This window comes from Dama dama, chromosome 9 (genome assembly GCF_033118175.1).
Source record: "Dama dama isolate Ldn47 chromosome 9, ASM3311817v1, whole genome shotgun sequence".
Taxonomy (NCBI): domain Eukaryota; kingdom Metazoa; phylum Chordata; class Mammalia; order Artiodactyla; family Cervidae; genus Dama; species Dama dama.
This window is the reverse complement of record NC_083689.1, coordinates 21,675,470-21,688,300: the sequence shown is the minus strand read 5'-3', so window position 1 is coordinate 21,688,300 and position 12,831 is coordinate 21,675,470. Positions and strand designations below refer to the sequence as shown.

General features: G+C 54.6%; 1 protein-coding gene across 1 annotated transcript in view; it reads right to left on the bottom strand.

Annotated features, from left to right (window-relative positions):
* MLLT1 (MLLT1 super elongation complex subunit) overlaps positions 1-8,967 on the bottom strand; it is a 64,821-nt gene extending 55,854 nt beyond the window's left edge. Inside the window, exon 1 of the mRNA XM_061150578.1 lies at positions 8,910-8,967. Within this exon, the coding sequence (XP_061006561.1) occupies positions 8,910-8,921 (12 nt within the window). The 5' untranslated portion in view covers positions 8,922-8,967. The remainder of the gene's footprint in view (positions 1-8,909) is intronic.
* Between the last annotated feature and the right edge of the window lie 3,864 nt (positions 8,968-12,831).

Genomic DNA, 12,831 nt, shown 5'->3' with positions numbered 1-12,831 from the left:
GTGCCAGGACCAGAGGGTACCAAGATCCACTGATGCTCAAGCCCCTTGCATAAAAAGGCTTAACACTTACAAGTGACCTACGGACATCCTCCTACAGACTTTACATCATCTCTGGGTTACTTATAATACCTCGTACAACATAGATCCTATGCAAACAGTTGTAAATACAGGTAAGTGCTATGTCAACAGTGCCAGGGTCCAGCAAATTCAAGTTTTACTTTTTGGCACCTTCTGTAACTTTTTTCCCCAAATATTTTTGGTCCACAACTGTATGAATATACGAATGCAGAACACACCAATCTGAAGGGTGGGCTGTACCTCACTCTACAAGTGAGGCAACCAAGGCTCTGAGACTGAGCTGCTACGTGGCCATGAGAGATGGCTCTGCTGTATGTGTGTGTGTCGGTCACCCGAGGGCCACTCTGCTATACTGACCAACCCACACCAGTCCTTGATTAAAGCCCTGTTGTCATCCATCATCCCACAGAGTGCCTCCGGAGAACAGAGACCCTGAGGGTCACCTGAGTCACCCACACCAACGATGGTTTGCAGTGAGAATGGGGGGGGGGGGGGGGCACGGCAAGAACGAAGCCACCTGGGACAGGTGCAGGTGGACCATGGCCTCGGCAGCCAGACTCCCCTCCTTGCACACGTGTTGGCCCCTCCCCCCTAAGCGAGCAGCCCCCACACTTCACAAATTCTGGAGCGCCCATGGGGACCCACTGCACACACCCCTCTGGCCTGGAAAACCCTCCCCAAACTTCCCTTCACACAGAGCCTGACACCTAGTATCAAAACCAAGAACATTACAAAGAAGGCAGAGGCCAAGTGGACACTTGCTTCTAAGTGCCAAGATAACCAAGGGCACGTGGGCCGCCAGATCCCACACATCCTGGAGACTCCCCTGCTGGGCTCACCAGCTGGGGCCTGGACCAGAAGCCTCTCTCTGCGTCCTCCGCCCTCTTTCCACTACCAGCCCCCGAGCATCCCCAGGGGCCACAGCCCCTCTGGTGCCTGCCTCTTTTACCCATTTAGACCCCGCCACCAGCATCCTCCTGCTCTTCCCCTCCTCCTCTGCCTGCTCGGTCACTGCCTGGGACACAGGGCTCACCCTTCGCAGTCTGAGTCAAGTCCATAAGCCTCAGCACACCTCCTGCCTGCGTTTCCCCAACTCTGGGGTGCTCCTGACTCACCACGTTTTCATCTGACTCAGAGAGAGGATGCTGCAGAGCCGTGCACGCGCACATATCTGCCCTCACTCACAAGCAGCTGCTGCTAAGCTCTGGACACACCATAGGGGCTGTGAACCAAGGGTGCACGGGGAACACACACACCCTGCTTCCCCATTCTGTCAGGCACCAGCCATCCCCAAACACACCAGGCATGCGTGCTCCTTCCCGGCTGTGAGCCCACAACCGGGGAGCCCTCACTCACTTCTTTGCAGACTGAACTTACACTCATCTCTGAAGCCTTGGCTCAGGGCTGCTCTCTCCAGAGCCCTATCTGATCGGTCCCCACACTGGAAACCAAGCAGGCCCTGGTCTCCACAACCGTCCGCAAACAGCCAGCTCCTTGGTGTGCTTCACCCCAACCCTGCCCCTGAGCACCTTCAGCTGTCTCCAGTTACCCTCTATCCTGGAACCACACTGCTCGAGGTGTCAACCACACAGAATTAAACTAGAGAGGCTTCCTAAATCAGGGAGTTCTAAGCGGCACATTCTGGGGGGAAGGGCCAAGGTGACGGTTAAGTATAGGGTGGTCTCCATGTGCGGAATGGTGGGAGGCTGTGGGTGCTGAGTGAGCTGTAAAAACAGCAGGAGCCCCTCCCCTGCTGGCAGGACCACAGTCCTGGGGCGCTGCTCGGAAACAGAGCAGAGAGACCCCCCTCAGGGCCGGCCCACTGGTAGGAGGGGTGGGGATCCAGATGGAGTATTTCAATTTAACATAAGAGAACCAGCTACATGCAGGTGATGGAGTCAGGGAAACAGCACTGAGTGAGAAGTACCCTGGGCAACTGTGTATGGTCTGGGCTGAAGGCAGACTAGGACAGACAGACCACAAGCCTGCTGGGAGGCAAGTGGAAGGAGTGGCTAGAAGAGGAGCCTGAAATAAGGGAGCTGGGAGGGCCTGCGGGCGGATGGAGGAAAGACAGGAGACCCTGGGCAGCTGGAAGGCTGTGATGCCCATGGAGCCCGGCCCGGCAGAGCAGTGGCGGGGGAATGGGGACATTCGAAGGGAAATACCCTACCAAAAGCTGGAGGAAAGGACTGGACGTCTGGATAAACAAGTCATGCTCAAATCAGCCACGAGCTTCTATTCACAGAGCACTGCTTATGGGCAACGTTCAAGATAAACAAATCCCGATGATGTTTACATGGTCCCGAATAGGCCATAATCACCCCCCACACCCTATACTGACTGTGTAACATACTCTGCTTCACACACCCTATACACAAGTGTGTAACACACTCCATGTTTCTCTCCAACCTGTTCTAACGCTGAGGAGTCAGGAGACAATCCCTGGACTGTGGGCAAGGTTCCAGGTGGGAAGCCAGATCATGATGACGAGACCCTGGGAACAGCTTCTGGTACTTTAGAATTAAATCCCAGGTCTGCTGTTCACTTGGCCGGAGATCCACAACCCTGCTCCCACCTCGGCCGCCCGCCTGGCATGTCTCATCACGTGGGGTTCCCACCCAGGGCACACCAGCAGGCAGCCAAGCCGTGATTGTGAAAGAAGGGAAGACCACAGTTCCATGCGAGGGGGAAGATGGGAGTGCCAGAAAGTCGCGCCACAGGCCAAAGTAAACAGGGAGGTTCTGAAGCGCAGTGGGTAATCTTTGCTGCCGACAGGCCATGCCCAAAGCCCCGCCTGGGCCCAGGCAGCATCTCTGCCCTCGGGGGCTGGCGCCAGCTCAGCCTCAACAACCCCAGACCCCAGGGGCCGAGGACCATGCCATGCACCGCTGCACCCAGGAGAGGGGGTCTCCTTCAAGTGCTGGAATCTTCTGAGAAGTAAAGATGGGAAATCACACAGATCTGGGGACACGATATGAGGGAAAAAAACACCGAATCAGTGAGACGCTCAGGCTACGCTGAAGCAGAGGCAGGCTAGGCTGAGTCCCCCCTGCCAGCTACTCCAGCTCGGCGAGTCTCAGTAATTTATTACCTGCTCTGCCCCTCCCTCCCAACTCCACCTGGGCTCCTTCCCCGTTCAACAGAACCAAGCAACTGAAGCAGACCCTCAGCCGCTGCTCCAGGAAGGGTGTCCGCTGGAGAGGTTCGCTGCCACCGGGTTAACAAGCCTGTGCTGCCCCAAATGATGCCTCTCACCTGCCACTCGGCTGCTGGGACATGGCAGAGCCTCCGAGGGCGAGGGCGGGCCTTGGTCACTGCCTTGGTTCAGCATCTCATCTGGGGGTTACTTCACCACCCCCTCCTCCAACAAAAGCCCAGAACAAAGGGGCACATTTCAACCCTGTCCCAGAAGGGGTTAACTATTCTACCTCTGGGAAAACCTCCCTAAAACCTGAGTGGAACGAGGGCTCCCAGGGCCATCTGGGGACAGTTAAGCTTGGGCTGAGGGCCTCCGCCGGGCACTACCCTCACTCCAGGCCAACTGGCAGTTGGCACTTGGAACCCCACGGCCAGAATCCTAAGTCCTGCAAAGCAGGCCAACGGCTCGGCCAGCCCAGATCCCTCCAGGTGTGGACCGGGAGGCCTTGCCAGCCTGGGGCCCACAGTTCCTCTCCCAGATCCTTCCTGAAGCCCTCAAACCCAGAACCCAGCCAGCCGCCCAGCCCCAAAAGGCAGGTCTTCAACACCGAGTGTCTGTAAGATTTCCCCCGCTCTTCTGGTGGGAATTCTCTTCAGCAGACACCCTTCCCTCTGGGAATTTGAACTTTACCAAGTGGCCTAGTTATGCCTGAAGTCTGGCGGCTGCTGTGAATTCCCTCAGATGAACAATCCCCTCCCCTCCCAGGGGAAGGAATCACTGAGGGACCCCTCATTGGCCTGGAATGATTCTGCCAAGTCTGACGGGACCCAGCAGGGTCACTGGCCATGTGGTCCACACACAGCCACAAAAGGGGATGGGAGGGGGCGGGGGACCGGCCTCACGGAACCATAGCCACACAAATCCAAAGAAAATGCTCTTCACACAACTTTCTCCTTGGGGGCCCTGTGGGGGCTCCTGAAGCAGCTACTGAATCAGAGTTGGCTCCAGTTGTCCCTCCCTCTGTGTCAATCCTCTCAAGCAGGGACCACCTGCCCAGAGGCGGGGACCTCTCACAAAAGCCACAGGAGGGCCTGGGCCTCTGACCACTGGCCCACAGAGGGCTGGTGGCCGCCCCTGCACCCTCTTCTGGTTCTGACCAGCCTCAGTCCTGGGGCACAAGGTTAATGACAAAGTGACAAGAAAGGACTCCATGAATGTGTCTCGGGACACTAAGGATAAGCAAGCAGACCACCATTATGCGTGCTAAGTTACTTCAGTCGTGTCGGACTCTTTGCGATCCTATGGACCATAGCCCACCAGGCTCCTCTGTCCAAAGGATTCTCCAGGCAGGAATACTGGAGTGGGTTGCCATGCCCTTCTCCAGGGGGATCTTCCCGGCCGACCCAGGGATCGAACCCATATCTCTTATATCGCCTGCATTGGAGGCAGATTCGTTACCACTAGGGCCACCTAAGCAGACCATGGGGCTAAGCAAATACACCCATGATCCTCAGGGTTGTCAGGGGGCTGAGCAGCCTGACCTCCAGCAGCCCAGCAGGGAGGCCTGGTACCAGATATATTAATACTTTAAATCTGTAGGGAACGCCCACCGACATGCAGACAATATGCTGGTTGACCCCAAAGTTCTCCAGGGAACAGTCTTGGGAGATTCTGAACATGAACAACCGGATGAAGGCATCTATTCCAGGGCCGGTGGACCTGGTGACAAAGGGAGTGGTTCCTAGCCCCTTTTATTAAACTGACAGTTGGTAAAGCTAAGTGCAAAACTTCACATTACAAACCGTGGGGGACACGAAGGGGAGTTGTTAGGCTCTGGTCCCTGCTCTCAAGTGCGTTACAACACAGCTTTAAAGGCTGGCAGGCCAATCTGCCGGGTGACAGCTTCAGAGCCGGGTTGGGAAGGACCCTGGCACCCTCTCGTTAGCGCTCTGCCAGGTCCCGAGGTTCTCTGGAAAGGTCTGGCAAAACAGCAAGAGATCCCCAAGCACGCCCCCAGCCTCAACTCTTCCTCTGTAACAAGGGCCTTCCTCCATCATGAGAAACACACCTCCCTTCCAGAGCAGCAGAGCATGGACACAGAAAGCTGTTCCCAAGTCCAGGCTTAGCAGACGAAGCGTCATCTAGCATCAGTTCAACCTGTGGTTCAATGGGTCGGCTGCCCACTTCGGCAGCCAGGTCCGACATTTCTGCAAAGGGAGGAACACCTGGGCCTTTGGGGAGCAAAACCCCCAGACACTGACACCACTTCTAGCTCCCTAGGCAGCCCCCGGCCCCCCAGCAAACTTTCAGCATCTGCTCAGTCTGTAGCCAGGCCCATTCCTTCCCCACCATCTTTGTAGATCATATGCCTGCTAGCCATGACCCCTAAGTAAGCAAAGACCTGCCCCCCAAAATACATCACCACGTTCCCGCTAAAAAAATACACATCCTGAGATTTCCCTGGTGGCCAGTGGTTAAGACTCTGCACTCCCACTGCAGGAGGCACAAATATGATCTCTGGTCAGGGAACTAAGATGGATTTCCCAGGTGATGAGGTGGTAAAGAATCCACCTGCCAATGAAGGGGATGCAAGATATGGGTTTAATCCCTGTGTTGAGAAGATCTCCTAGAGGAGGAAATGGCTACCCACTCCAGTATTCTTGCCTGGACGACCCCAAGGACAGAGGAGCCTGATGGGTTGCAGTCCATAGGGTCGTAAGAGTCGGACACGACTTACCCACCAAGCACGAAGGCACAGGGCGCTGAGACCCCCAACCGCACAGCCCAAAAGGAAAACCCACCATCACATCCAGAAGGAAACAAATGAGCAACGACAGACTAGAGGTTGGAGGGATCAGACAGTTGGGTGTATGGTCAGGACAAAGGGAACTGGAATGACTTTTCCCTGGGAGCCCAGAGCCAAATGCAGAATCCCCTCTTTTCTCAGCCGGGCCAGAAAGTTCTAGAGAACACACCAGGAAGGCCAAGAGAACCAAAATCTCCCAAAGCAACAGGTCTGGCTGGGGGAGAGACCCGCTGTTCCTTATCACACTGAGGCCTTCACAGGTGTGGGGCGTCCCAGGGGAGGCAGAGAAGGCTGGCTCTGCTGGATTCAAAGGGTCCCGACCCCCACCCCACCCCCAGATCCCGTACCAGAAGTCCTCCTGGACAGCTTACAGCTGGCTCACCTACTCAGATCGATAAGGGACACCATTCTCTCCTGCCTCCCCTGGGGCCGTGAGGAAAGGACAGGGCTCAGAGCTGGGGCCTCTGCCTCCCACATTTGCATGAGAACACAGCCCAGACGAAGAACTGGACTGGGGTGGCACGCGCCTTCCTCTGGGGCCGGTTTCACTTGCACTTGCATGCGCAAAGATCTGGAGCAGCGCTGTCCAGTGGAACCTCCTGCCATGGAGGAAAGGGCACCTCTTCACAGCCCAACAAGGCGGCTGGAACCTCAGGAGTGGTGGTTCCTGAACACCTAAGATGCGGCTCATGCAACGGAAGAACCGACTTTTTCACTCTGGTTCAAGTTTGAATCACAACTGCCAGCAACTGTCACACCAGACAATGGCGGAATGGCGCTCTTTGTTCCAGGGGGCTCACCTGCCCCCCGAGCAGGACTGTTGTCTCCCTGCATTGCCAGCCCAGAACACTGCCCTGTCTCACTCACAGAGACAACCACAGCCTGCCAAGGGCCCCCCACATCACAAGGTGGATGGACGCCCATGGGCCTGAAATGTCTCCTTGGGGGCCCAGTGGGGCAAGGGGCAGAAGTCTTGCTCTGCACCTGCGGGTTGTCCAGCAAGACTTTCCCAGGGTCCAGCTGCCTTAACAGTGGACACTGAAGGTCTATTTTGTTTCCTAACTCAATAAACATCGGAGGCCTCGAGCTCGGTCCCTTCAAGGGAAATGAACTCACCCCACCCTGCAGAAATCCCCATTCAGCTGTCATAAACTATGCCTCACCTCTTGAGAGAAAGGTACAGTATCAAGGCTGAAGTGAAATTGCAGTGAGAGGGTGCCCCAAGCACAGGACTCAGTGATTCTGGCCACCAGGCGGCCAGGATGGGCTGGGGTGTATGCCTCCTGCACCCCCACCCCTGAAACCCAACTGCCACACAGCGCCTCACCAGCCAGAGCCGCCTGAGTGGCGCCGGCAGCCAGGGACGCCCCAACCTGCCCTCACTAAAAGCGGGGAATTCAGCTTCCACCCCCACAGCCCCACACCGCCTTTCCTGGCCTCACGCCCCGGGAAGCCAGGGGCAGCAGATGAGGGTGAAGAGAGAGTTGATCCTACGTAGGGAGCTGCAATGGTCCCTGGCTTGAGTTTACTGAAACTGACTCTGGGTTGCCAGACCAAAGGGAGAGGGTCCGTGGGGAGTCTGGGGGGCTGGGGAACACCCTGGGTTTGCAGCAAGTCTCTGGGTGGAGGCTCCAAGATGCTGGGGAAGGCAGGGAACATGGGGGTATACAGGGGCTGGGAGGAGGACAGTGGGTCAAAGTCACAGCACCAGACTAGGGGATGTTGGAAGGAAGTGGGTGACCATGAACATCAGGAAAGAGACAAGGGGGTCTCTGCAAGGAGGATAGCTGTGATTCCAGGAGCCAGATTTAGCTCTGGACTGGGGGGGGGGGGCTGGGGAGCAATGTGGGGCAACGTCAGGGTCACAGGGGCAAAGAGGGCCCAAAGTGAGGGGAGTGAGGCATCTGGTATGTGAAGGGTGTGGGGGCTCCAGATCAGAGCAGAAATGGTCCCTGGATCTGGTCAAAGAGGGTCTGAAGGTGAAGAAACAGCCCTTTGGGTCCCTGGAACCCGAAGGGGAGTGATCAGAGCAGAGGGGGCTGAGGAAGCCGGCCCAGATCCGAAACGAAGGATGTTCAAGGCAGGCCGGGGTCCTGGTGAGAAAAGGCCTGGGACCTCGCCAGCGTTTGAGGAGAGGGCTGAGGCTCAGCTGGGGCTGAGGCAGGGGCAGGATGAGAGGGGAGAGAGGTTAGGCTGGGCCTGGGTTCAAAGGAGGAGGCCGCAGACCAGGAGTTCTGGGGGGACTCAACCCCCAGCAAAGGTTTAATGTGGAGAACAGACAGAGTGTGAGGGGAAGCAGGGCCAAGGGGCCAGGGCAGGCAGGAGACACCAACTGCCCTGGATTCAGAGAGGAAAGGGGGTACAGGTCGGATCAAAGGACTCTAAAGGGACCCCGGAGATGGCTGTGGAGAGTCATGATTGGGCCAGAGTCCGGAAGGATGTCCCGGGGGGCTCTGGGTCGGACTGGGGTCGCAAGGGGAGTCCCAGAGTAATCCAGGCCAGGCTGGGGTCCCGAGGAGGGTCCCAGAGGGTCTGGGTTGTAGTGGGGTCACAAGAGGTGTCCCACGGGGATCTGGGCCGGACCGGGGTTGCGAGGGCCATCCCAGGGGGCTCTGGGCAGCGAGGGACCGAGATTCCCAGGGGAGTCTGAGGCGTTGTAACCCGGCAGGGGTCGCGGATGGGGGAGGGGCACCCCCGCCCCACATAAAGGCCCGGGAGAGCGGTGGGCGCGCACAAAGCGGAGCGGGCGGGCGCCGAGCCGGAGCGGAGAGGCCGGGACCGAGGAGGGCCGGGCCGGGCGGGCGGGTAAGGGAGGGAAGGAGGGAGGGAGGGAGGGAGCCCGGCGGGCGGCGCGGGCTGCGCTGGGGCGGCGCGGCCGTTCCTCACCTGATTGTCCATGGCTGGCGCCCCGCCCCGCCCCCGGGCCCCGCGTCGCTCGCCGCCGCCGCCGCCGCTCAGCGCCGCCCCGCCGCCCTCATTGTCTGTCAGGCGCCGCCGCCGCCGCTCCCGGCCGCCCGCCCGCCCGCCAGCCCCGCGGAACCGGAAACCGCCGCCAGCCCGGGTCGCGCACCGACCGCGGGCCCCCGCCGCCGACTCGGGCCAGCCGCCCGGACTGACAGATGTCTGGGCCAATCGACGATACGGGCAGCCACTCGTGGGGTGGGACTTCCGGCCTGGTGGGGGCCTGCCGGGCTGCGGTCCGAGGGACGAAGCCCGCAGCCAATGGGAGGCCCGGACCGGAGGGGCGGGAGGAGGGAGGGAGGGAGGCGCGAGGCTAGCCCAGCAGAAGGGAGCGCGAGGTGTGCGCCGCACGTGGAGGGGGGCGGGGGCGGGACGAGCGCGCCGCGCCTGCGCACTGTAGTCCGCAGGGGGCGCTACCCGGTGGCCCGAGCATCCCTGGGGCCCGAGCCTCCCTGGGCCCGAGCTGAGCTGGCGGTTGGAAGGCTGGAGAGGCATCCCCTGGGACATTTTTGTTTCCTAGCCACGTGTTGCTACTGTGTGATGGAATGAGCCCTGGGCTCTGGAACTACAGATTAATTTTACAATCCTGGATCTCTATTATGGTTCACTCCCTTCCTCCTCCGAGGGTCAGTTTGCATCAGTAAAATGGGGACTATATCACAGTACCTTTTGATGATAGTTCATGCTAGTCTGAATGATACAAATCTGATACCAGCTACATTGACATAACCAAGACATTCTCAATTTATTCCCGAAAATTATCATGCCAATCCCTCCAAAAACCGATTTTTAATTTACCCATGAATATATACCTTCACTGTGACTTGTAAACTGTTTAGATCGGACGTTAACGTATCGCCCCATCTTTTTCATGATCTTGTAAGCCACTTTTCTTGTGGACATTAGGACTTCTGCCTGCGATTTGGGGCCCCTTGTGCAATTATTTTAAATTCCTTCTATAAGATTAAAAATCGGGGTTTTTTGGTTTGTTTGGGTACCCCCCCCCCCCACATTTCTCATTTAAGTGTCAGGCTCAGTGGTAGAAATTTAAAAATCCGCCTGCTAATGTAAGGAGACGCAGGAGACGTGTGTTCCATCCCTGAGTAGGGAAGATCCCCTCGGGGAGGAAATGGCTACCCACTCCAGTATTCTTGGCTGAGGAATCCCGTGGACAGAGGAGCCTGGCGGGCTTCAGTCCACAGGGTCGCAAAAAGCAGGAGGCAACTGAGCATGCTCGCAAAATATTTATTAGGTTGTGTGGCCGGTGCTTTGTGATGAAGAACGTCGGAAAATCAGTTACTTTGGAATTAAAAGAAGCCCAGATAGGAACTGCTAAGAGAGTCAATGTCATAGTACATAGTAACACTGTACTTTTAAACCTAGGGCAGGGCCACCTGGGTTTTTTTTTTTTTTTTTTTTTTTTTTGGTGGGGGGTGTTGGAGGTCATACTGAGAAAATAAGCAACAATAATGCTAAACAACGATGCCAACCAATAATAATGTTATTAATAAAAGGATGACAGAAAAAAATAACAACACTGTTTTGAAACCCCTAATGAGCTAATCATTGCAGATGACAGTCGACCATTAACTGAAAAGTCCGTGGGAGACTGGAGAGTATAACATCATGTCCACCATGACCTCTTCACAGATTGCCTGCTAGATGCAGAGGGGAAAAATTGGGCAATACACAACACCAAAGAAGAAGTTATTCTTGCCCCAAATATTTAATTTGAATCATACCTTTAGTTCCAGTTTACAAAGGAAACACACAGGGTATGTGATCATGGGAGGTGACACCATGAGAAGAAATCAGGCAAGGAATTTCCCTGGTGGTCCAGTGGTTAAGACTCCGGGCTTTCACTGCAGTGGGGTGTGAGTTCAATCCCTGGTTGGGGGTACTAATGTCCCCAGATGTCACACATGGTGCAGTGAAAAAAATAGAAAACAAAGGAAGAAGCAGCAGCAATCGAACAAATTCAGAAGGTGAAACTCTCAACAGTCTGGGAGAAAAGACATGAGAACCATTCAGAGTTCAGAGATGGTGTCACAACCAAATGCAATGTAAGGTCCTTCATTGGATCTTAGCTTTGAATAAACCAGCTGTGTCACTGGGGAAATTTGAACTTGAATTGGATTATATTTCAACTTGTAATTGGTTAGGTGTGATCATGGAATTACAGTTGTGTAGAAAAATTATTTACTTTTTAAAGCTGCACAGGGCTAAAATGCCACCAGGCTAATTGCCTTTAAAACACATTAATTTAAAAAATAAAAAATAAAAACTAGACGAAAATATGGCAAATGTTAAGAACTGTTCAATCTAAATGATGGGCATATAGGATTTCATCAAACTGATCTCTATACTTTTCTGTATATGGGAAGCTTATATAATGAAAAGTAAACATGTTGGGACCTCCCTGGTGGTCTAGTGGTTAAGAGTCACCTGCCAATGTAGGGGACAGAAGTTTGATCATTGGTTGGGGGAACTAAGATCCCATAGGCTGAGGAGCAACTAAAGCCCTTGTGCCACAAGCCCATGCTGGGCAACAAGAGAAACCAGTGCAACAGGAACCCCATGCACTGCAATTAGAGGGTAGCCCCCAATCACCACAACTAGAGAAAGCCCACTTGAAGCAACAATGACCCACAGCAGACAAAAATTAATTCATTCATTCAAAGTTAGAATGGTAAAGTAATTTTAAAATGTAAATATGTTGAATTCCCTGGTGGTCCAGTAGCTAGAATTTCATGCTCTCACTGCCAAAGGCCTGTGTTCCCTGGTACAGGAATTAGATCCCACAAGTTGCACAGCCCAGTCAAGTGTGGTCAAAAAAAAAAAAAAGCATCCATTGCCTAAAACTGAACAGCTGTTTTCCTTCCTTGAGGAGGTAAGCAGAGCGCTGCTCCGTTTTCTCATTAGTATGGCCATATCCTGGCCAACACCTGCTGTATACAAGCTCCAGAGGATGAATTTTAAACTCATTTAATCATCGCAATATGAAGAGGTAGGTGTTGTTGCCCTCATTTTACAGGTGAGGAAACCGAAGCTCAGATGAGGTTATTGCATTGTCCAATGTCCCATGTCCAGTATATGCCAGAGTCAGGGACCCACAGAGAGTCCAGAGCTACATATCTGCCACCTGTGTCTTAGTGCCTGCTTAGTAGGCGGGCACTACCAGCAGCCTCCCCGACGAGAGCATCTCTAAGGAAATCAAAGAAGACTTCCTGGTGGGGAGGGAGTAGGGTTGAGGCTGAGACTTGAATGACATTGAAGGTGAACACTTGATTTCTTTCAGAGGAAGGTACAATGTTTAGATATTGTTACAAGCTGCTGAAGCCGAACCTCCAATACTTTGGCCACCTGATGCAAAGAGCTGAAGCACTGGAAAAGACCCTGATGCTGGGAAAGATTGGAGGCAAAAGGAGAAGAGGACAGCAGAGGATGAGATGGTTAGATAACATCACCAACTCCATGGACATGAATTTGAGCAAACTCCAGGAGATAGTGGAGGACAGAGGAGCCTGGTGTGCTACAGTTCAAGTGGTCACAAAAAGTCAGACACAAACTTAGCGAATCAGCAACAACAACAAAGTTAGAAGTTGGCATTGTACACAAAGTTGCTCTGGTTGTCATCTGCTGTATAAAAAACCACCCTAAACTGAGTGACTTGGAACAACACTAAACTGTTGTTGGGACCCAGTCACCTTCAGAGATTTTGGTTTCATTCATTTGAAGTAAGAAAGGGCCAGGTCACCCATTCCCCCTTTTGGAAATTCAGCTGGGGATTCTCTTGTGCAGACTGGGTCAAGAATTACTGAGTTGCAGTTAATAACATTTCTGTTGT